The sequence below is a fragment of the Onychomys torridus genome, chromosome 4 (genome assembly GCF_903995425.1).
Source record: "Onychomys torridus chromosome 4, mOncTor1.1, whole genome shotgun sequence".
NCBI classification, from domain to species: domain Eukaryota; kingdom Metazoa; phylum Chordata; class Mammalia; order Rodentia; family Cricetidae; genus Onychomys; species Onychomys torridus.
Window position 1 is genome coordinate 57,306,024 of NC_050446.1, and position 24,459 is coordinate 57,330,482.

Genomic DNA, 24,459 nt, shown 5'->3' on the forward strand with positions numbered 1-24,459 from the left:
CATGTTTTGGTGCCATTAGACCTTAATAGAGAAAGATTAGCTATTCATTAGTACAAGCTTTAATGCATTGTCTTTGTTAAACTTGTCTAACCCAACATCCTTCACTCACCAAGAAGATAGCAGTAGATTTTTACAGTCTTGTTAAAGGGACTAGAGAGATGGCTCAGCAGTTAGGAGCACTTGTTGCTCTTACAGAGGACCCAGGTTCTGTTCCACATGGTGGAAACAGCTATCTGTAAGTCCAGTTCCAAGGGACCAGACACTCCCTTCCGACCTCCTCAAGCACCAAGAAGCACACAGTGTATATACATACATTCCCACAAACCACCCATACACATAAAATAAAAAATAAATATATCTAAAAAATTTGTACAGAATTGAAACAAATGGGTAAGATATAGGAATGTCTTCTTCCTTGCAGTATAACATTCAAGCTTATCCAACAACAGTGGTATTCAACCAGTCCAGTATACATGAGTATGAAGGACATCACTCTGCGGAACAAATCTTGGAGTTCATAGAGGTATTTCAAATTAGAGACTATGGCTAGAAATCTTTCTGTTTATATGTATACTTTGGATGACTGTATTGGGACTTGCTCTTTTTGTGCCAGAAGATTGTTTTCTGGAAAGAATTTGTTTTAATTTAAGCCTTCTGTTTTTCTAATTTAAGCCTACTAGGGTGTCTTGTACATGAGAGACATTGCTATTGAATATATGAAATTGTAATTTCCCATGAAGCCTGTCACCCTTTGCCTGTGTTCTCTCAATGCAGAAGTGTTCTCATCTACAACATCAAGGCCAGGCATCCTGCACAAAGCTTTTGCATTGTTAGCATGGGAGTGCCTGCCTCCACACGTCTCCTTGGTTTTCATTCCGTTTTGACGAGAATCATTACAGGGGCTTCCGGAGAAATGAAAACTTATACCTTATTGTTGTCTACTAGGGTCCATTCTCCTCCGTCCTATTCCTCTGTCCTCCTCCAAAGTAATATGTTGTGTTGTATTTCGATTGCTGTCTTAGTAAAACTAATGTTTTAGTTAGTATGATATAAGCCGAGGCTCTGTTAAAACTGCGTTTGGAATATACAATCTCAAGAAAGGTGTATAGCTTTTCTATTTAAATATCAAAAATAATAGTAGTAGGCTTTGAGTTAGTAATTAAATGGTTATTTCTAAACATACTACTGACCCTGATAGCATAATAGATATGTGTGGCTTATGTAGGTATCTGGATTACTTGTAGAACTTGATTATATGATCTACTGATAGTCTCCAAGACACCTTTTTCCAGCTTACAGTGATTTCAATACTAATGTGAAAATATATCTTTTAAGAAAACTGACTGACAGAATCCAAACTTAATACATTTGGTATTTTCACTTTTTAAAGCAATTCATGATAGATTTCTTTTAAATATCCTTAAGTGTCTTTTGATTTGTCTAAAATAGGAACTTTCTAAATGACATACCCCAGCAACTTGCCAGAAATACATGAAAAACTTGGTATATATAATAATAGTGTTTTGGTTTTTCTTTTTTAGGATCTCAGAAACCCTTCAGTGATCTCTCTTACGCCCACTACTTTCAATGAACTAGTTAAACAGAGAAAGCATGACGAAGTCTGGATGGTGGATTTCTATTCTCCGTGGTGTCATCCCTGTCAGGTCTTAATGCCAGAGTGGAAACGAATGGCCCGGGTATAGTAACACAGTCTGATGTTATGCTGCTGAGAATGCTGGGGTGACAGTTCTTTTGAGACCAAGGTGATAAGCCTATGACTGGGTAGTTTATACAGACCTGATTGAATTGTTAAGACCACACCACTGTCCCTGCCTACTAAGTGAACCATCTAATACACTTCTGACAAAATACTGCCAGTGTTAGCCCTGAGGTCATTTTTTAAGTTTCTGTTTAAATTTTTCTGTCATTTTATTTTTAGAGCTTACAGATAACTGTTTGCTCATAATATTATGGGTCACAAAAATAGCCGCTCCTAGTCAGCAGGTGTGGTGGTACATAGTGATAATACTAGCATTTAGAAGGCGGAGACAGAAGGATCAGGAGTCCAAGATTATCCTGGGCCACAAAGCTCCCGGCTCTGTCTCCAAAATAAACAAAAACCAAATAAAACAGAAAATAACCTCAAACAGTAAAACATTTATATCAATTTCCTATAAACAAATCATGTTATAAAATACTGAATGAAAGCAAATTATTTAAATACTAGAATGGAAAATGAAATCAATAGTTCATATTTATACCTCAGATAAAAATAAACTCAGGAGTTAAAGTGAGTTATTGTATCTTAACATTTAAGATTATGTACTTTTATGCTCTTCTAATAAAAATTTTGAATGTGAGTCAGAGATAATACTTACTACCTCCATTAGAAAAAAAATATTTTTTAAAAAATACTGGATTATATTTTGGTTACTAACACTGAATTTTTTTAAATGTGTATTTTCCCACATGGTAAATGAGCCAGTTATTTCATCTGCAAGAACTAAGGAAAGTTCTTTTCTTTTTTTTCTTTTTTTTTTTTTTGGTTTTTCGAGACAGGGTTTCTCTGTGTAGCTTTGCGCCTTTCCTGGAACTCACTTGGTAGACCAGGCTGGCCTCAAACTCACAGAGATCCGCCTAGCTCTGCCTCCTCTGTGCTGGGATTAAAGGCGTGCGCCACCACTGCCCAGCATGGAAAGTTCTTAATTAAAAAATTATAAAGTTCAAAGTCATTAGTCTAAATGGCATATTTTCAGTCTTTCCCCATTGCTCCTATGACAGTGGTGAATAATGAAATACTCATTCTCTAATGACTCTTCAACACAGAAAGTGTTGCTCAGCAGTTGGGAGCACTGGCTGTTCTTGCAGAAAACCCAGCAGTCTCGCCCATCTTTAATTCCAGAGCCAGGGATCCAGTGGCCTCTTCTAGCTCCAAGAGCAGAGCACACATGGTACACAAATGCAGGCAAAACACGCATACACATCCTTCTTTTTACTTTAAAGTTATAGAGGTAATTTTATTTCAATCATTGACCCATGTGTTGACTTTTGTTCTTTTATAGACATTAACTGGACTGATCAATGTAGGCAGTGTGGACTGCCAACAGTATCATTCTTTTTGTACCCAAGAAAATGTTCAAAGATACCCTGAGATAAGATTTTATCCCCAAAAGTCAAATAAAGCTTATCAGTATCAGTAAGTATTCTCTCATATTTGAAGACGTCTATTATAATCCCTTGGTTGTACAATTAACATTGAAGTTAGCCCAACATATGTACTGGGAGGCCACCAGTAGACGAGCCCTCAGAAAATGATGAGGAAACTGAACGATAAAACTAGTTAAGTTCTAGTCAAGAGGCTGAGAAGAAGAACTCATGTTTATTAAGTCTTCCTGGCCCTAGCTCCTGTCCAGCCCTGTCCTGCATCCTTTGCACTACTCTTACACTTGGTGGGGAAGTTATACCCCCCTACTGCTGCAGAGAAGGGACTACCACATCAGACTTTGTAGCTCATTTGCTAGGGTTCGAGTCTGAGACTTGAATCCAGGACTGCCCTAGTGTCCACCTATTCTGTACTACATAGGTATTTAAAACACAGACACACACACACACACACATCTTGATTAAGAAGTGAAAATTAAGCCACGGGTTTCTCTTTGAAAAATCAAAGAATCAGCTCTGGAGAAATCACAAAAAGCATGTACAGTCCTGGGTTAATGCCCAGCCACTTGGGGGCGAGGGGGGGGCAGTACAAAGACTCACGAAAAATATATTTGAAATCATGTAACTCTTAATTTACTTTGTGGAAAGAGACACTAGGTGACATTAATCAGTCAAGACTTCTCTTTTTTTTAATTGCTACAGTAAGATAGTTTCTTGACCAAATTCAGTAATAGAAAATACTGTTTACAGCTTGATATTTTTTTCTTCTTTCAGTAGTTACAATGGCTGGAATAGGGATGCTTATTCCCTGAGAAGCTGGGGTCTTGGGTGAGTAATTATTATGCATAATCTTCACTAACACTGACTCAAAGCTGTTTGTCTTCTCATGTGCCTAGTTTTCTGTGAGTTAGGATTCTGGCATTTAAAATACTTGGGAAGGATAGCATTTATGATGGTGGAACCAAACTTCCTTCCATCGCTATCCTTTGAACCATTTTTAACTTAGGGATGTTCGTGGTGTTGCCATAGAGTGTTTGCTGTGCTTTTGTGTGATAAGAAATGCTGTTTGACCCTACTGCAGGTTCTTACCCCAAGCCTCCACAGACCTAACACCTCAGACTTTCACCGAGAAGGTGTTAGGAGGGAAGACTCACTGGGTGGTTGATTTCTATGCTCCTTGGTGTGGACCTTGTCAGAACTTCGCTCCAGAGTTTGAACTCTTGGCTAGGGTAAGTATTGTTGTCTAGTTAGATAAATAAATAAGTTTTACTCACATACATGTTTTAGTAATTGATTAAAACATTGTAAACTAACTCTTAACTTAGTTCTTGAAAGTTACCTCTCAATTTAAAAAGAGAAATCTGTTCCTACAACTATAATCTGTCTTTCTTGAGACAGGTGTCTCTTTATAATGCTGGATGACCTGGAATTCCCTATGTAGACCAGGCTAGCTTTAGACTTAGCGATCTGCCTGCCTTTGCCTCCCAGGTGCTAGTATTAAAAGCATTTAATGACAGACGACGACGAGGAGTGTCCACGAGTTTGTGTGCTTATGTGTGTACACATTGTTGTCCTATAGCTGTACTGCTAACCTAAGTTCATCTCCCTGCTTGTGTTGATTCCAGTAGCCATAGGCTCAAACCAGACACAGCAAAGACACTTTGATTGTCCCAGAGCTGGAGAGGGTAACACAGATCGTATAGGAGAGTGGTGATGGGAAGAAGGGACATAGATGAAAGCCGTGAGGACAAGCAGAACTTTGTTTGTGGTAGACAGGTGAAGCATGAGAAACTGAGCGTACAGCTAGCACAAAGGGAAAAAATTAATTGCAGATACTTTGTGTTTGAGGTGATTGGAGGCATTCACAAAGAGCAGTCCAGTAGAGTAGATTACCAAATCAAGGGAAGATTCATCAGCATAGGACTGTGTAAGATTTCACTGAGAGACTGTTGATAGTGAAAATACCCAAAGATGGGACTCTGGTGCCCTGTACTAACCTCAAAATAAAGAATGAGTATAATGGAAAAGGGTGGGGTTGGGGGGCTGTAAGTAAAGTCAGGAAGGACAGGAGGCAGGCATGGGCAGCGGCTTAAAGCACACATGAAGAAAATGGAGAAGTCCAGAAAGTGTCTGTTGGTTGGATCAAGGAGAGGTCACTATGGCCTTAAAGCTGTTCCAGTGTTAGGAATGATAACAGTGGAGATCAGTTAAGAGTACCACACACAAAGATGATGCTGGAGGGATGAGATGGCAGTATGCATGCTGGTAATGAGAGAAAACCCCTTTTGTGATCATCTGCAAGGCATGGAAACGAGTAAGAGTTGACCTTGACAATATAGAAAGAGTGAAATCTGACCTGGACAGTTTAGATGCTGTGGGCAGCCATGCACTAGACAAAGAATGCCAGTTAGTATTAAAGACAGATGCTTGGTTGTGGTGGGCTAAGTGGGGTGGCTGGGAGGAGGTAGGGGACAGAGTTAAAGCCTCAAGGTGCTCCTGAGCAAAGACTGTATATGTCAGACAGATGGCAGCTAGAGGGAAGCTTAAAGGGCTTGGGAAAAATACAAATGACCTCATTTCAATTGGAAGAATTAAACTGGGTTTTAAATGTAACAAGTCCTTAAATACATAAAGATCTGAAATATATTATGTTGGCTATGTAATTGCCAAAATAGTTTATACCAAAGATAAAATGGCAAGATCTGTGGATTTTTTGTTGTTGTTTTTCAGATGATTAAAGGAAAAGTGAAAGCTGGGAAAGTGGACTGCCAGGCTTACCCCCAAACATGCCAGAAAGCTGGTATCAAAGCCTACCCAAGTGTTAAATTTTACCAGTATGAAAGAACAAAGGTATGTACAGGCTTCCGCTCCATGCCTTCATTTAACAGGCCAAATGCTGAACATTATGTGGTTTCTAGTTCTCTAGTTTGTCCCTTCATCTTTTAAAATTACTTCTGATTGAGACGTCTTCTTTTGTGGTGTGTGGAGGGATCTTAAAGGGTTTTCTCAGAGGTCTGTTTGCTCTCAGTTGCCTTACAGACTTTGTGCTCCGTGAATAGAAAGAAACCTAACCAAACATTAATACATGTTGTCTCTAGGTTGTAGAATTCAAAGTAATATTGTGTGAGGTTCTAGATTTCGTGCTTTTTAATATAATGATTGTTTTTTAAATGTTCCCTTCCAAGAAAAAAAATTGAAGAAAATTATTTTATAATGCTTTTGAAATAGCTTAGACACCAAGACTTTTTTGAGGAATACTTACTAAGGATTTAGATTACAAGTAGGGTTCTTTGCTTTGGTTATAATTGTTTGGGGGCACCATTACCAATATGCCTTGTTTGTTGTTGTTAGTTTGGTTTGATTTTGTTTGTGTAGGTAACTTGCTTTGTAGACCAGTCTGGCATTGGACTCGCAGGTATCTACCTGCCTCTGAGTATTGGCATTAAAGACATGTACCACAGTGCCTAGCTGTGTTAGATTTTCAGTCAAACCAAAACTCTAACCAAAAGTTCAACAAACCAAGGGCTGTGATCACTGGCGCAAAGGTTGCATCTTGCAGCTGACAAAAGTGTTATCTGAAACCACATAAGGGCCTGTGCTGCCTTCCCAGGTAGTGAGATGGTTTTAACAGACCCATGATATGTTAGCAAGAACATTGATCCTTTTGAAGACAAATGAAGACACATGTTTGTCTACTCAGTTATTTGTGAGAAATTACTGAAAGAAGTAGGATGTGAGCTTGATGGAAGACTTGTCTCTGTTGTTTTTCTTCTGTGGTGCTGAAGGCTAAACAGTTCTCTGCCTCCCCACTTCAGTCTCTTATGTATGTACACCCCCAAATAAAAGTCTTTGAGATCAGTGGTGCATTTTCCTAGAAATCACTTTGTGTTCCCATAATGCTGCTTCTAATATTGTTCTTTGAGTATGGGTTACTGCTTTTGCAGCATTATGCATGTGAAGAAACTCAAATTTCAAACAGCTTTGAAACAAAAGAACTTTCGGGCATAAGAAAACAAGCTTCTTGTGTGGAAATGTCATGTTTTGATTTAAGTACTTAAAAGATAATATGAGTGTTTTTAATTTTAGAAAAGTATTTGGGAAGAGCAAATAAATTCCAGAGATGCAAAAACTATTGCTGCCTTAATTTATGGAAAATTGGAAACTCTCCAAAGCCAAGGAAAGAGAAATAAGGTAAGAGCCAGGCCTACAAGTGACTGGTAGGTTGCCGAGGGTATTCTTAGTATACATTCCATGAAGAAATGAACATTCAAAAACATTTCCACTTTGGAGAAATATGGCATCCAAGATTATGTCCTCTAGATGATGAAATGCTTGGAAATTTGTATACTCACCATTTAACAAGAAAATGATCAAGTTTCTTCCATAAAAAACTTGGCCTCCAATGTGCATAGCAACATTGATCATACACAGAACAGGGAAAGACAAGTCACCCACAAACAGAGTAGATAAGCAAAATGTGGCATACCTATATAGTAGAGTGTTGTCAACCTAAAAAGTGAAGAATGTGTCCGTGCTACATGGTAATTTTGAGAACATGCTTAGCTGAAAAAAGCCAGTCACAAAGGGCCACATATTGTATGGTTCTGTATGTGTGGAATGTTCAAAAAGCAGATTAGTGGTTGGCAGGGCAGCATGAGAATAGAAATTATAATGGCTTACTATGAGTTTGGCTTTGAAGTGCACAAAAATGTCTGAAAATAGTGGTATAACTCTTGAGTATACCACTGAACTTTCATTTTTTAATAATGAAGTACACAAGCTGGGCTTCATGGCACACGCCTTTAATCTCAGCACTTAGGAGGCAGAGACAGGCAGATCTCTGAGTTTGAGGCCAGCCTGGTCTGCATAATAAGTTCCAGACCAGTGAGTAATAAGGTCCTGTCTCCAGAATAATTTTTTTAAAGAAAATTATACAGTAATGTTATTAAAAATAGTGATATGGCTAACAGTTATTTAAATGTTTTTTAGTGTAAACAAAATATTGAATTATTAGCAGTGAATATTCTAGAACTTCAGCATATTTTAGATAGCAAAGTTGTTTTTTTTTTGTGCTTGGTATAGGAGGAATATGTATTAGACCATAATCCCTTGCTCCTAAATTTGTGACTTCCCATCAGCACTGCAGAGTCCTGCCTGTGCTCTCCTCTAGCCGATTGGTTTGGTCCCTTGTCTGAGAAGCAGACACATGAGTGCTGGGTGCTATGAGTAGGATTTAATACAGTCTCATCCAGTGCCGAGGAGGAAGACACACACAGCCTCTGGAGAGGGTCATGCTTTGTGGACAAGTTCTGTGTGGCAGTTCACTGGAGACCTAGGTGGAAAAAGGCTTATAGAGCCTAATGTGATATCACGAACATGTTATCCCCATCTAAGGGGCAGATGAGATGTTTTCTTAGTGTCTAGAGTAAACGTGTTCTTCTAATGATTTGGTTATTTTAATTTTTTCAAGTTATTTTAAAACTTAGGATTTCCATCTTAAGTTAAATATTTTTAAATGCATTATTACTCATAAGCCAAAATACCATAACTGAAATTAAGATAAAGATTATAACAGGAATCACTTAATATCTTAGTTTCTTTGCTGTTGCTGTGATAAAATACTCTGACAAGAGCAACTTAGGTTTTAAAAGAATGTGATTCTGCCTCCCAGTTCACTGACACAGTCCGTCCACCCTGGCGGGGAGTCATGTGTGCAGGAGCTTGGAAAACTGGTCACATCACACCCAGTCAGAAACAGTGATGGATGCAGGCTGCTGTTCAGTGCCCTTCTCCATCTTACACGGTCCAGCATCCCTGATAGGAAATGACAGTCACAGTCACGGCGGGAAGGTCTCGCCATCTCAAACATGTACTTGTGATGACCCCCACGGCATTTGCCGAAGTCTCTCTCCAGGTCATTCGAGATCTGTCAAGTTGACAGTGTTGACATTTGGGGACTATGGCACACTAGTTACCATACCTACTGTGTGCAGGTAAGAACTGTGACATTTCCACTGTTAATTAAGCAGGGAGTGTTTTGTGTGATACTCCATGCAGTAGGAACATTGAATATTTGGAAGAAAGTAAGATATTGATTAGCTTGTCATACCTTTCTCTTAATCACCTTTATATTAATACAGGATGAACTTTGATGTTGAAGAAAAAATTTTAAGAAAAAAGAATCTGGAAAATGATATCAGAAGGTCTGTTTTCCAAACATGAAGATGCTCTTGAGGCAGCAGATGCGCGTGACCTTGGCCTTGCAGTTGCCCTGTGCAGACGGAGCACCTGTGTGGTTATGTAGTCTGCAGACACTTCCTGTGGAGAGCTGGGCAGCGCCATCTGAGACTGGAGCCACATATGGTTCTTTGTTTTGTTAATCCTTTTAGGAATAAAAATCCCCATTCTTAGCTCAGGGCCATATAGAAATATTCCCTAGGCCAAGTCCAGTCCAAGAACTAGTTTGCTACCAGAGCTGATGTTTGGACACCTGGCTCTACATGTGGGTCTGTTATCTTCATACTGTACAATTGGATTTGGGTTTTTACTCGTGATTTTATGAGGGGCCTGAAAGAAAGTGACTTGGTTTTTCAGTCAGCCCTTCTAAAAGTTCTGCTTTTGACCATATATTTTATTTTGACTACTTTCACAATATGGCAAAATAAAAATGCACCCATTTTTCATACTATATACAGTGTATATACAGAGCTTCTCCGTTTGTTTTCTTGTAATAGTTGAAGCGATGTTCTTAACTTATCACAACAGTAAATGTAAAAATCTTGTAAACTATGATTCTAGAACAAAGTAAGAAAAAGTATTTACAACAGTTAAATGGACAGCATAGGAGTCACAAATATAAGCCCTAGATCCCTGTGTCTTAAAGGGCACGCATTCATTTGTGTGCTGTCATAAATATGTTCCTCCTGATGCTTTGGTTTTGTTTGAAGTGTCTTCCTGATATTTACGCATTTGCCTCTGGGTTCTCTGTTTCGAACATTCACATTGATTTTATTCATAAAGCTGTGGTTTTTACTCCTGTTCAGTCTTCACAGTTCAGACAGGAACAGTAGTTTTGGATTTGTTTCAATGTGGCAATGATGACACGTTACTCCTGTCCAACGCTGTCTTTTCGATAGTGTTGCCATAACAACTGGAGTTATTATACTAAAATCAAGCACATGATGGACTCTTCCCATTTCTCAGTTGTTTGGACTCAAATGGACACAGGGTTTCTCCTGCAACTCAAAAAGCTGAGTGACCTATAATTTAATTTTCATAGTGTGTGGGATAGTCAAAGACACCAGTGAATAAAGACGAATGATTTTTCTAAAATTCTTTTGAAGATCATTGTTGTTTGGAAGATTTTTATCACTTTACCACACTCCGTAGTCTGTCTTAATAAAGGTTATGTCATAGGCGTGATTTGTGGAAAAGCAGTGCACTTTGGTTTCAGCTCTAAACCACTCAGATTCCGCTGTGTTTTATCACTCAGCTCCCTGACTTAGATCTTGTTTTGTACATGTGAGCACACATGGCAGTTACCATTCCTAACCAACTTTTTGAATCATGACTGATAGTGGCAAAAGCCTTTCATATATTAAACTTTGAAAGCCTAGAATTTCTTTTTAAAATGGCTTGTTTATGCAAAATTCCCCAAATGAATGCCCAGTGAAGTCTTACTTAGTAAAAGTATGCTAAGTTAGTATACTGTTATACTGGGCAGTAGAGTACTCAAAGGGAGCCTAGAGACTACCCTCCTTCACAAACTCATACATAGTGGATAGGGACTTAGATGGCTGGCTGTAATTATTTCTTATGCTTGATAAATGTTTTGTAGGCAGTAAGCTAAACAGTAACTACTTGCTTAAGCTGTATGCCTATGGCCTGTACACTGAGACTAGGGCCTGCTGGACATCAGGTTAAGTCTCAGATCATACGGTGACCCCCACCTCAGATTCACATTGTGTACTCGTAACAGCATTGCTGGATCTTCCAAAGCTGGCCAGCAGACTGACGTTTAAATAAGAACACCTGAGGAGTACCACACGTAAAGTGCCGTTTCCCTCAGCCACACCAGTCTTGTGTGCAGCTCACTCCAGCATGCCAGAGCAAATTCTGCGGGGCAAGCTATGGACAGCCAGTTAGACTTTGTATTTGGGACACTTGGGTTGTTAATATCTTTTTATTCAAGAATATATTACTCTAGGGGCTGGGGAGATGGCTCATGGGTAAAAGTTTACTTAGCCATGCAAGCTTAGGGATCTGAGAAGCCAGCTAAAGCTAGATGAGGTGGTAGTGTACTTATGTAATCCCTGTGTGAGATTGGGAGCCAAGGACCCTGTCTCAAAACAAAGCAGAAGGTGAGAACAAATGTTCAGGGCTGTCCTCTGACCTAAACAGACATGCCGTGGCATGCATGTGCCTGTACATATACACACAAGATTTTAAAACTGATTACATAGACCAAATGAGGTGGTTGTGCATAATTATTCTAAAATTTAAATTAGTTGTTTTCCCACAGTTCTTGCAGTAGGAATTTCTTGGGTGTATAGTTGTTTCAGACACACTGTTTGTTTCCTATGGGACAGTCTTTGATGATACATAACAGCAAAGGATTTAACAAGAGGACAGTGCAGCAGTGTGTGGCAGTCTACTCTTGGTCCTTTTAAGTCTGCCAGCAAAGCCAGCTAAGTGTCTAAATTAGGTCAGGTTCATTCCATCCTGACCTAGAAATAGTACAAAGTGGGAGAGGATGCATCTTGAATGTTTCCCAATACCAAACAATGTTACTTCTGAAAGTGAGAAGTGTCTCTTTCTGATAGCATCCTACATTACACATCCTGAAATCCTGAAAATACACTCAAATTTGTTTAGTGAATAAGCTTGTAAATTGTAGTAGTAAATTTAGACCAAAGTAAAATACTACCTATAAACACAGTTTTGATCGTGCATGAAAATGTTATGATTCACTTGCTTGAATCATTTTTTTTAAAACACTGGATTGGCCAGGCATAGTAGTGTTGGCCTATAATCCCAGCACTCAACAAGGCTGGAGGGTTGCCATGAGTTCAAAGCCAGTTAGGTCTACATAATGAGTTCTAGGTCAGGGCTGCATGTGATACTCTAAAATCCCAAGACCAGAGGCTGGAGAGATGGCTTAGCTCTGTGATTCTAGAGGAACCTGGGTTCGATTCCTAGCACCCATGAAGCACTCACAACTGTGCAGTTCCAGTTCCAGGGCATTCAGTACCCCCTTTGACCTCTTTGGACACCAGCGCATAAGTGTATACACACACACACACACACACACATCTGCAGGCAAAACACTCATAAATTATTAATAAAAAAAAAAAAAAAGGCTAGAGAATGGCTCAGTCAAGTGTTTGCCACACAAACAAGGAGCTGAGTTCAGATTCCTAGCACCATGTAAAAACGTTGGTGCATTGGTGTACACCTGTACTCTTGGTGCTGGCAGAACCCTGGAGCTTGCTGACCAGCTGAATTAGTGCAAGTCCAGTGGGAGACCCTGTCTCAAAAGTATGAGCAAGGAAGGAAAACCCCTAGCCTCAACCTCTGGCTACTACATGCTTGGCACATGTGCACACCCAACTACAAACTATAGTTCTCTGAGTTCTCCCTTGCAAATAACTGGGTAGATTGCTTGGGGAGGTCATGGCCCAGAACGTGGCTGAAGGGAAAATCAGCTTCAGTATCTGACCCAGAAATAGTGTGCCAGCCACCCGATTGCATCGACTTTGTGCATCACCTACCAGCGTGTCGCCCTGGAAATGCTTGACCTCATTGTTCACCACCATGAGCTAGTTGAACTATAAACAGTGCTCTTCCACAAACAGCTGCTTTTCTGAAGATTGCATTTGGATAAGTATTTTTATAAAACAACTATAGGTATAGAAAGGTGAGTAAATGCTTGTTTTAGCTATAAGTAACTGATTAATTGCATATTATATGTCAATGACCAAGAAGAAGGAAAATTAAAAGGAGAAATGCCACATTCTTTGTGGCAATATCAGCAAATGAGTAGCATTAACTAGAAAGTGGTTTGGGAACCAGCAAAGAATTCTGTATATGGAAGTATTTATTCCAGGTCATTAGGTTAAAAATAAAAAATGTATCACACATCATAGTTGAATGATGTCAATGAGCTTAGAAAGACAATTTATAAAACATCTGGCTTTGCATTGGTCATGAGTGGAAAGTGAGTCGACCATGTGTGTTTTTCAGACATGTAACAGCAATACTTCATGTGGTTTACTGTAAACACTGGGTATTAGTTGAAGATACTGTCTTGGGATTTGTTTATAGTGTAGCCAGGTCACTCAATACTGTGATAAAAGGCCCATAATATAGATCACCATATCAAGACTTAGGAAATTTAGTTTACCCTGTATTGACTTAAGTACAAAATAAAAGAAGTATTTTACTATGAAGAGTAGGAGCATTTTAAAATTCATCTTGTTTTTAAAGCTAAAGAAAATATTTTTTTCATTTTTCTTCATTAAGAATTTTCTTCTCACTCCACATGCTATCCACAGACCCTCCTCCTCACTCCTCCCACTCCCCACCCCTCTTTCCCAAGCCACCCCGCATCCCCCAAATCGAGGTCATCTTGTTTTTATCAAGCTTAAAATATCTTAATTAGAAACAAGTCGTTGCCCTGTTTGTATCCATCTTGAGAAAGGCAGCCATGTCCTTTTTAACATCAATCACTGGCTCAACCTTTACTATTTCTTTCAGCCCAGAGCTAGTAACCAGGGGTTCAGCCTTGCTAGGCACTGGTTCTCCCTGCACCCCAGCCTTGTCTTTATAATTCTCCCACAGGTTTCACCATACTCTAATTCTAATTACTGTGCTAATAATTCATCTGTGATAAGAATTACTGAGTAAATTATAATTTCATATGTGATAGTAGCTGTCCTGTCTAAATACAAAGACTTCATTGCAGAAATAGAAGTAAAAATCCATATCAAAATGAAAAAATTAGCCAAAGTGATGAGAGAAAGAGGAAAACTAGAAGATACCACAAAACCTGACTTCAAAATATACTATACAATCATAGTAACAAAAATAGCATCATACCAGCAAATCTAGAGGTCGGTGGAAGAGAGCGCCCTGAAATTAAACTGTCCTCAGATGTGGACAGTTAATTTTCAACGAAGACTCCAAGAACATAAAGTGGAGAGAAGCATATCTCCAGTAAACCTAGTAAAATTGGATACACATGCAGAAGTAGAGAATTCTATCATTTCCTTTTTCCAAACACAAGTCAGTTAAAAACCTAAAGGTAAATCCTCACATTTTGTAATTATTGTAAGGAAATATAGAGGGAACACGTTGGTGTATTGATGATTTTGTGAATAAGATACAAAAGGCACAGGTACAAATAGATGAAATCACATTCCGCTAAAAGGTTGTGTGGCAAAGGAAATAATTCTGAGAAAACCATATAGCATATGAAAGTACAAACTTCTAAGATCTTAGTGTCCAGATTATAAAGAAAAATTCAAAGTAGGATGGAAATATGACCTCTCTGGGTAGTCAACAAGCATATAAAAAACTGCTCAGCTCCCTAGTGAAGAAATGCAAACCACAGATCACAAGGACACACACCTGTTCCAGTAACTGTCATCACAAGGAAAAAGAAGTGTTGTGGCACATCATTCAGCTGTTAAAAGAAAAATGAGTCCTGTCTGTTGCACCAACATTTGGAATGAACTAGCATTCATTGTATTATGTGAAATAAGCCAGACAGGAAAATACCACCTCTCAGTTGTTGATGAAAAGTAACAAGACCTCCAGAAGAACAAAAGGCCGCTGTGCCTCTGTAAACTAAGGGAGGGCAGGGGGACCTAGAGAAGTAAAATAAGGGCTGGTCAAAAGGTGTACTTTCTTCTGGTTCTTCAGCGGAGTAATCAGGTAAAGCATCCTACAAGAGAGATGGTTCAATGGGTCAAAGGTACCTGCTAAGAAGCCGTGCCTCCCCAGGACCCACAGGAGAAAAAGAGAGAACTGACTCCCTTAAGCTGTCTTCTGGTCTTCCCGTGTGTGCCATGGCACATGCATGCCCACACACAAAATAATGAAATGTTATCTTTTTAAAAGTCTGCAACATAATTCAGAGCACGAAAGGGCAGGAAATCAACACATAAGAACGGTTACTGCTTGGAAAGATGGTGTGGCAGCCCATTGCTTAGCTTACACGATGGTGTGCTGTATTCCTTGTATATAATTAACATGCTGTGCCCAGAAAAGTGCAAATGTCACAATAAAGATATCACACTGGTGGTTCCTGTTGAATTTGCAGCCCTTGAAATGCTTAGGAGTATTGCAATCCGTGTTTTTAAGATGTTTATTAGGAAAGCTAATGAATCGAATGCCTACGAAGCCGCACCTACTCCTTTCTCAGTTTCCCTAACTATTTTCCAAGTCCCTCAGACTGGCTTGCTTCCCTGTAGGTTTTAATTGGGAATATCAGGCACCGGTAGGTGGCAGTAAAAACCAAGCAGAGACCTTATTCCACTTGGGGAGGGGGGGAGTCTTTTCTGCCATCAATCAATCTGGTATATCCAGACCCCCTGATTTGCATTGTTTTCTGGCTTAAAAGCTCCTGAATATCAGGTATTGACTAGTGTTAACTGAAATCAGACTAAAGTTGTTTATCCGATGTAATATGACAAACTGTGATCACATCATACATAAGCCACATATGGAGTGGAAGGTTCCATACATGCCTTGACGCTCAGCAGACTCCCATTCATGAAGAATGATGCCCAGTTTCCATGTATCACTCCATGAGGTTTTTTTAACTTTGTATTCATTTTACAGACCAACCACAGTTTCCCCTCCCACCCCTCTTCCCACTTCCCCGCCACCAACCTCCACTCCTCTAAAAAGGTAAGGCCTCCCATGGGGAGTCAACAGAACCTGGTACATTAAGTTGAGGCAGAACCAAGCTCCCACCCACCCTGCATCAAGGCTGAGCAAGGCATCCCACCACAGGGAATAGGCTCCAAAAAGCCAGCTCATGCACAAGTGATAGATCCTGATCCCACTGCCAGGGGCCTCTCAAACAGACCAAGCTACACAACTGTCTCCCACAGGCAGAGGGCCTAGTTCCGTACCATGCAGGCTCCACAGCTGTGGGTCTAGAGTTTGTGAGTTCCCAAAAGCTTGGTTCAGGTGTCTCTGTAGAGTTCCCTGTGATCTTGATCCCCCCTTGCTCATATAATGCCTCTTCCCTGTCTTCAGCTGGACTCCAGGAGCTCGACCTGGTGTTTGGCTGTGGATCTCTGCATCTGCTTCCATCAGTTACTGGATGAAGGCTCTATGATGACAGTCAGGGTATTCACCAATCTGATTACCAGGGTAAGCCAGTTCATTCACCCTCTCCACTATTTCTCAGTCTTAGCTAGAGTCATCCTTGTGGATTCCTGGGAATTTCCCTAGCACCAGGTTTCTCCCTAACCCCATAATGTCTTTATCAAGATATCTCTTTCATTGCTCTCCCTCTCCATCCTTCCCCCAGCTGGACCATCCTGTTCCCTCATGTTCTCATCCCCCATCCCCTCCCCTCTACTGCCACACCCCTGCCCCTGCCAACCGTAGTTTACCCAGGAGATCTAATCTATTTTCCCTTCCCAGGGCCATCCATGCATCCCTCTTAGGTCCTGCTTGTTAGCTAGCTTCTCCGGAGTTGTGGGTTATAGTCTGGTTACCCTTCACTTTATATCTAGTATCCACACATGAGTGAGTACATACCATGTTTACACAAGCTGACAGCCTGCTGTGGGATGTCCTCTGGTGTGCTGTGAATATATGTTGTCCCCATTGGTTAATAAATAAGCTGCTTTGGCCTATGGCAAGGCAGCTTAGAAGCAGGCAGGAAGTCCAAGGAGAGAAACAGGAAAGAGAAAGGCAGTCTGGAGAGAGATGCCAGCCTGCCACTCAAGGAACAACATGCCAGCAGACCAGTAAGCCACAGAACACATGGCAAAACATAGATTAATAGAAATGAGTTAATTTAAGATATAAGAGCTAGCTAGCAAGAGGCCTGCCATAGACCATAGTTTGTAAATATCTGAGTGATTATAAGTGGCTGCAAGACTGCAGGGCTGGGCAGGACCAGAAGAACCTTCCAACTACAACAACCAACATCAATTTAAATGGAGAGAAACTCAAAGCAATTCCACTAAAATCAGGATCAAAACAAGGCTGTCTACTCTCTCCATATCTATTCAATATAGTATTTGAAGTTCTAGCTAGAGCAATAAGACAACAAAAGGAGATCAGGAGATACAAATTGGAAAGGAAGAAGTCAAGCTTTCCCTATTTGCAGATGACATGATAGTATACATGAGTGACCCCAAAAATTCCACCAGGGAATTCCTACAGCTGATAAACACCTTCAGTAATATGACAAGATATAAGATTAACTAAAAAAAAAAAAAAAACAAAAACAAAACAGTAGCTCTCCTATATACAAATGATAAATAGGCTGAGAAAGAAATCAGGGAAACATCACCCTTTAGAATAGCCACACATAATATAAAATACCTTGCGGTAACTCTAACTAAACAAGTAAAAGACCTGTATGACAAGAACTTTAAGTCCTTGAAGAAAGAAATTGAAGAAGATGTCAGAAAATGGACAGATCTCCCATGCTCATGGATAGGTAGAACCAACATAATAAAAACGGTGATCTCACCAATAGCAATCTATAGATTCAATGCAATGCCCATCAAAATCCCAACACAATTCTTCACGGACCTTGAAAGAACAATATTCAACCTCATATGAAATATTAAAATATTCATCATATTGTTACTTTTTCAAGATTCTTAGAATTTTCTATGATTCTTAATGCTACTTTAAAGGCATTAAGTGAAAGTCCCCATTCTCGGTTGTAAAAAAACAACTGTTAGTCTAAAAAGTGGATTTCCTGTCCTGTGACCCAATTCCTTAGTGAGTTTGGTAATTTTGCTTACTTTATCTCTCTGTATCATGACTAATTTGCTAAGTGAAAAAAAAAAAAAATAAACATCTCTTTTGCCTACTTCATCAGCTAGTCATGTAGATAAAAACACGTTTTGAAAAAATGTGCAAACAAAAATCAAGAATGTAGAAATTTTTTAAAACAGAAAAAAAAGGAGGATTTTGTGTTGTATCAGCCAAATATAGTGTGTGGACATTTTGGATCTAGATTTGCACAAAAAACAAACAAACATTAGAAATCAAAGAAGGGCTGAAGACAGCTCAGTGGTAGAACATTCACTGAGCAAGCACAAGGCCCTGGGATCGACCTCAGTAAGGGAGGATGGGAGAGAAGGGGGAACGAGAAGAGGCGGGGGGGGGGGGGGGGACAGGAAAACTGGAAGTGATATTTGATAGGGGCATTTTGTTCTTAAGTGGACTGACTTTTTTTGTTTTAATGATAACAATGTCCAATATTTGCTCCAAAATAACCAGAATATAAAGGAAACAAAAATGGGTAGGGGTGAGTCAGAAATAATTCCGAGGATGGAGGCAGCTGTTCTAAAACACAAGTGCTGAAGAGGTGTCCAATAAGGGCTAATGCGCTACTATGAAATATTCCACAATAAAGGTTTTATATTAACCGATTTTCATTTTTTTTTTTGGGGGGGGGGACTGAGGATCGAACCCAGGGCCTTGCGCTTGCTTGGCAAGCACTCTACTACTGAGCTAAATCCCCGCCCCTGAATTTTAATTTTAAAATGCATAATATTAAAATTTAATGAGGAAACAAAGCATTCATGATTGTCTGCCAGTAAATTAGTTCACTGATTTACAAGTAGGGAAGTCACCACACGGAAGTAGATTTGTCTGGAGTGAGGAGCCAGCTTGCCTGTGTGGGTCTGCTCCACCTCCCTTCCTTGACTTCCTTCTCCCTGGAGTCTAGGGTCCTTCTCTGACAGCACTGTGAAATTACAACCCTGTTCCCCACTAAAACCTGAGACTGAATCCCTAAGCACAAACCACTAACTGGTTTCTTGTCTAGTGAAAGGACTCCTTAGTGCCTTTACCATTGTCTGCAAGGAAGATCAACCAACTCAGGACGGGTGAACCATCTTAAGGAGCTAAGGTGACCTCTGCTGTCCCCAGGGGAATAGCAGCACCGGGACCCAGTTTTGAATAACCGCTTATCAGTGATTATTGTGATGCTGTGGAAGGCCCAGCTTTTCCAGTACAGGATCTCAGCTTCTTCCTCCCTTTCCATGTGTGTGTGTGTGTGTGTGTGTGTGTGTGTGTGTGTGTGTGTGTGTGTTATTCTTTCTGAACTAATTCTATATAAAAGCACAATATACTAGAAACTAGAACTTTTCCCTTAAGGGAATTCCATGGATTATGCAGCACCTAAATTAGTTCTCCAGAATTGGGAACACTACTTTTCATTTTCATTTAGCAAAGTTAATTCTATCTAACACACCATACATACAATGATAAAGCCATATAATAAATGTGGGAGATGAACACATGGACATGGATATGGGTTATGCGTGCACATACTAACTTTGAATGTTCTAAAGGCAAACAAGGAATTTCACTTGACTTTCATGTTCTCAGAAGGTATTCTTTCCCACCCTTTCCCTGTGTGCGAAGCTAGATCTCATCAATGCTTTTATTATTTTTTTTTCCTTTTTCAAGTATATAGTGCAGGCTGGCCTCAAACTCAGAATCCTCCTGCCTCAGCCTCCTGAGTGCTAGGATTACAGGCTCATCCCATTTGATCTGGTTTCCATCATTACTTAATGTCACCTAAATTCACGCCTTTAATCCCAGAACTTGGGAGGCAGAGCCAGGCGGATCTCTATGAGTTCGAGGCCAGCCTGGGCTACAGAGTGAGTTCCAGGACAGGCTCCAAAGCTACACAGAAAAACCCTGTCTCAGAGAAAAAAGAAAAAAAAAAAAAAAAGAATGTGTGCTAAATTCAAATCTCTAGGGAGCCTAGAGCAGTTCTCAAGATTCAATTGCATGACAGCTATGAGGTATAAAAGTTTATATAGAGGTTTGGCCACGAACACTTTTAGCTGAGCCCTGTTGCCCCAAGTTAGAGGTATAAACTAAGTCCTAATCAATAGAGAAGTGTAAAGAGGAAATTCCTTTCGCTTCAGAAAAGTAAGATGGAAGATTCAAGTACTGAATGTTTTGTTTTAATGTTTTCAGATTTTACAACAACTTAGATATTATTTTTAAAAATTGTGATCTGAATGTTAGTGACCCTCCCCTACACTCCCCCACACACACACACCAGTTTCATTGGTTGAAATCATAACCCCCAAGTGACAGTATTAGGTGGTGGGATTGGAGAAACAAATAATGAATGGTGTAGAGCAAGAAAGCCAGCCAGGACCCAGTGAAAAGGTGCCAACTATGATATAAACATCAGCAGATGCCTGCCAATACCTTGATCTCCACCTTTCAACTTTCCAGCCTTCAGAAGTCCGCTGTTGATCAGCCATCTGGGTTGTGTCTGTTCCAGCAGCCTAAGCAGACAGTACAAGTGAGAAAGTGCCTGCTTAGACAAGAACAGGAGGCGAGGCAGAAGCGGTGGAGGGAGCCGGGTCAGGGTGAGCAGGCACTTGGTCCCCGAGAGCCATTACATGCAGGTCTCTTTGATAGTCTCTATGCTGTCCTCATCAGATTCCCCTTCTACAAAACAAGAGAACAGAATGGTGGCTGATACACATGTGAGAAAATTTTTTTTTCTTTCACTAAAGAAGTATTCTTTTTAATTTGTTTGAGCCATCTCTGACAGCAAGCTTTCTTGTTGGACTATCTTTAGACCACCAACACACAAACCATGACCAGGTGATTGGTTATTAATTATGAAAGCTTGGCCTTAGCTCAGGCTTTTTTCCCACCTAGCTCTTATAACTTAATTAACCATATTTTTTAAATCTGCATTCTGCTACATGGCTTGGTTACCTCTTCTTAGTACTGAACATCTGACTTGTTCTGAGTCTGCTGGCAAAATTGAGCCACATGCCTTGATTCCTCCTCCTCAGTTTCTCTTTCTCTGCCCGGAAGTCCCACCTAGTCTCCCCTGCCTAGCTATTGACCATTTAGCTCTTTATTAAACCAATCAGAGGTCACCTTAGGGAGACACATATCTTTACAGTATAAACCAATATTCCGCAACAGCCACTAATTTCCTGAGTCCACAGTAATACATGAACATAGGCTCGTTACAAAATCCAACACAGGAGTGCTGGAGAGATGGCCCAGGAATTGAGTGGTGGTGTTAAGAGCACTGGCTGCTCTTCTAGGGGACCCAGGTTCAGTTCCCAGCACCCACAGGGCAGCTAACAATTTTCTGTAACACCATTTCCTTAGGATCCAACACTGTCTTTTAGTCTCTGTCGGTACTGAATGATATTCAAGATGCAATGTAAGACATTTGTGCAGGCAAAACACCTGTGCACATAAAATCTAAAAGAAATTTTAATACATAGATTTTAACATAAACAGTAAACCTGAGAAGCTCTCAGGTCCCAGATTCCTACCTATAACCTAAAATATATACAGACATCTCTTTATGTACATATCTACAAAGATTAACTGCCTTGAAGTCAAACTGGGAAATGTTTTTTTTAATTTTTTCCCCTGAGTTTATGGCTCATGCCAGGAATCTCAGCACTTGGAAGGAAGATGTCTCCAGACTGGAACCAGGCTGGATGACAATGAGTTCTAGGCCAGCTTAGGCTTCTGTGTGAGAATCTGTCTCAAACTATCAGAACAAGTAAAAAGTAACTTTTTGTAACTTGAATTTTTATCTAATTTGGTATCTTGAAGAAGGCTCCAAATCACTACTACATAAAACCTGAATTTTTTCCCTCCTATTCTGTAATGTTTTCATAACATGGTACAAAGTGAAACTAATATAACTTAAGTATTTATTAATAAACATTTATAGGGTTTTTTCTCTCTGACAAAGATATATATATCACATGCTGTTTACCCATTCATCTGTTGATTGATACTTGGGTACTACAGTTCATCTTTGAGCCACTGTAACAATGTTGCTGTGAACAAGGGAGTACAGAATCCCTTGGAGATGTTTCTTAAAGTTCTTTGGGACATATTTATGGGAGTGAAATTGCTGCATTGTATAGTAATTATTTTTTAATTTTAGGAGGAACCGCTATACTATTTTCAATACAGCCACACTATCTTACAGTTCCAACAGTGTAACAGAACCTCAAATTCTCTGCATCCTCACCTACCTGGTTGATTTTGGTTTGTTGAGGATAACCACTCCACCAAGCCCTTTCAGTGTTGTTCAGATGTACATCCGTTTAGGGCTGACCACTTAAGACTGAATAACATCAGAGACCTAGTTCCTGGAGAAAACAGTTCTCCCTCTCTCTCTCAGCAGCCATTGACTGTCTACACTCAAGGTGTGGGCCTTTGATAGTTTGGGTTACTAATGCTGTGATAAAGCACCATGGCCAAAAGCAACTTGGGGAGGAAAGGGTTTATTTGGCTTACTTACATACCCTAGGTCACAGTCTATTGAGAGAAACCAAAACAGTAACTCAAGCAGGGTAGGAATCTGGAGGCCATGCAGGGATGCTGCTGACTGACTTGCTCAACCTGCTTGCCTATAGAACCCAGGACCACAAGCCCAGTGGTGTCCCCACTTACAGTGCGCTAAGCTCTCCCCATCCATCACTGATTAAGAAAATGCCCTTACAGCCTTGTCTGCCTACAGCCTGGTCTTAGGGAGGCATTTTCCCACTTGAGGTCCCCTCCTCTCAGATGACTCTTGCTGTGTCAAGTTGACATAAAACTAGCCAGGACAGGGGCCTTGTGGGATTTTACCCATCGGAGTTGGCATATCAGTTAGTACTGTCATCATGTGGCGTTTTTTTTACACAACCATATTGCTGAGATTTAGTGGGTGCAGCTTCCCTGACATGCCTAGAAAACACTATCTTGCCACAGGATTCTTAGCCTCTGGCCCTTACCGTCTTTCTACCCCCTCTCTCCTAATGTTCCCGGAGCCTTATTTACAGAGGTTGCATTGTAACTATACAAATTGGGTCTGGGTACCCTACGGTCAATTAGTCTCTGCATTTTGATCAGCTGTGGATCTCTTTAATGATCTTCATCTGTTGTAAAAAGAAGCTTCTTAGATGAGGGATGAGAGCTACACTTACCTATGGGTGTAAGGATAAGTACTTAGAATGCAATTAGGAATTATATTGGTCAAGGAAAATGCCAGTAGTAGGTCCTCCTCTAGAGTCTGTGAGTTCTCTAACCATGAGTTGGCATCAATTCTCTCCTATTGAGCTGTATTTAAGTCCAACAGACAACTGCTGGTTACCCACGACATAGCAGTAATGCTGTTGCATCATTGGAGGTTATCTTTCTGTGCTGGCCACTGTTGCAGTTTGTGGACTTTGCAGATGGATAGAACTACTGATGGATATTTTGTCTTCCTTGTCAGCTTGCATCATACCTTCAGGTCTTACAAGAGCTACTCTTCAGGGAAAAGTCTTCCAGATCAGTTGCAATTTCATTCCTCCAAGTCCTATGTCCAAAATGTGTGGTGTCTTCGATGCTGTCTTCAGCACCAGGGTCTTACCAAGACAATAGGTTAATGGCAATAACCTATATTGTTTGGAGAGTCTTTTGGATGCTCCCTGACCAGCAACTCACAGGAAGTTTCCAATTCCTGACACTGTAGTTTTTTTTTTTATTATTATTATTAGATAGCCTATCTTGGGTTGGTTGGTTGGTTTGCTTCCTTATGCTTTTGCTTTGAAAAAGAATCTCACTGTGTAGCTGGCCTTAAATTCATAATCCTGCCTCAGCTCCAAAGCAGCAGGAATTACAGGTATGTGTTTACCCTACCCAATTCAGATTTTCTTTTAATTATTGTTTTTCCAATCAAAACATTTTAGAAATTTATTTAGTTGCATTTAATACCTTGATTCACATTATTCTGTGTGGATGCTGTTCTCATCCTATACCTTAGTTCTTAAACTCCAGCGTGCATCTTGTACTGTAGAGCTTTCATTGACTTTTTTACTTAACCCACAATGATTTGTCAATTTCCAAAAGATACTTAACTCTCAACCATGTGACTTAGGATTTACACACACACACACACACACACACACACACACACACACACACACACTTTTATTTAGTCTTGTGTTATTCCCTGATTTTCACATATGATGTTCTCTCAAGCTAAATGGCTAGATCTTCAAGAGTAGGAGCTTTTTTTTTTTTTTTGAAGAGATTGAGCTTTAT

General features: G+C 40.0%; 1 protein-coding gene across 1 annotated transcript in view; it reads left to right on the forward strand.

The window, feature by feature from the left end:
• Dnajc10 (DnaJ heat shock protein family (Hsp40) member C10) overlaps positions 1-10,584 on the forward strand; it is a 37,963-nt gene extending 27,379 nt beyond the window's left edge. The window contains exons 16-23 of the mRNA XM_036184643.1: positions 422-523; positions 1,542-1,697; positions 3,063-3,196; positions 3,937-3,990; positions 4,244-4,391; positions 5,893-6,012; positions 7,249-7,353; positions 9,303-10,584. Coding sequence (XP_036040536.1) covers positions 422-523; positions 1,542-1,697; positions 3,063-3,196; positions 3,937-3,990; positions 4,244-4,391; positions 5,893-6,012; positions 7,249-7,353; positions 9,303-9,314 — 831 coding nt within the window. The 3' untranslated portion in view covers positions 9,315-10,584. The remainder of the gene's footprint in view (positions 1-421; positions 524-1,541; positions 1,698-3,062; positions 3,197-3,936; positions 3,991-4,243; positions 4,392-5,892; positions 6,013-7,248; positions 7,354-9,302) is intronic.
• Positions 10,585-24,459: the final 13,875 nt, after the last annotated feature.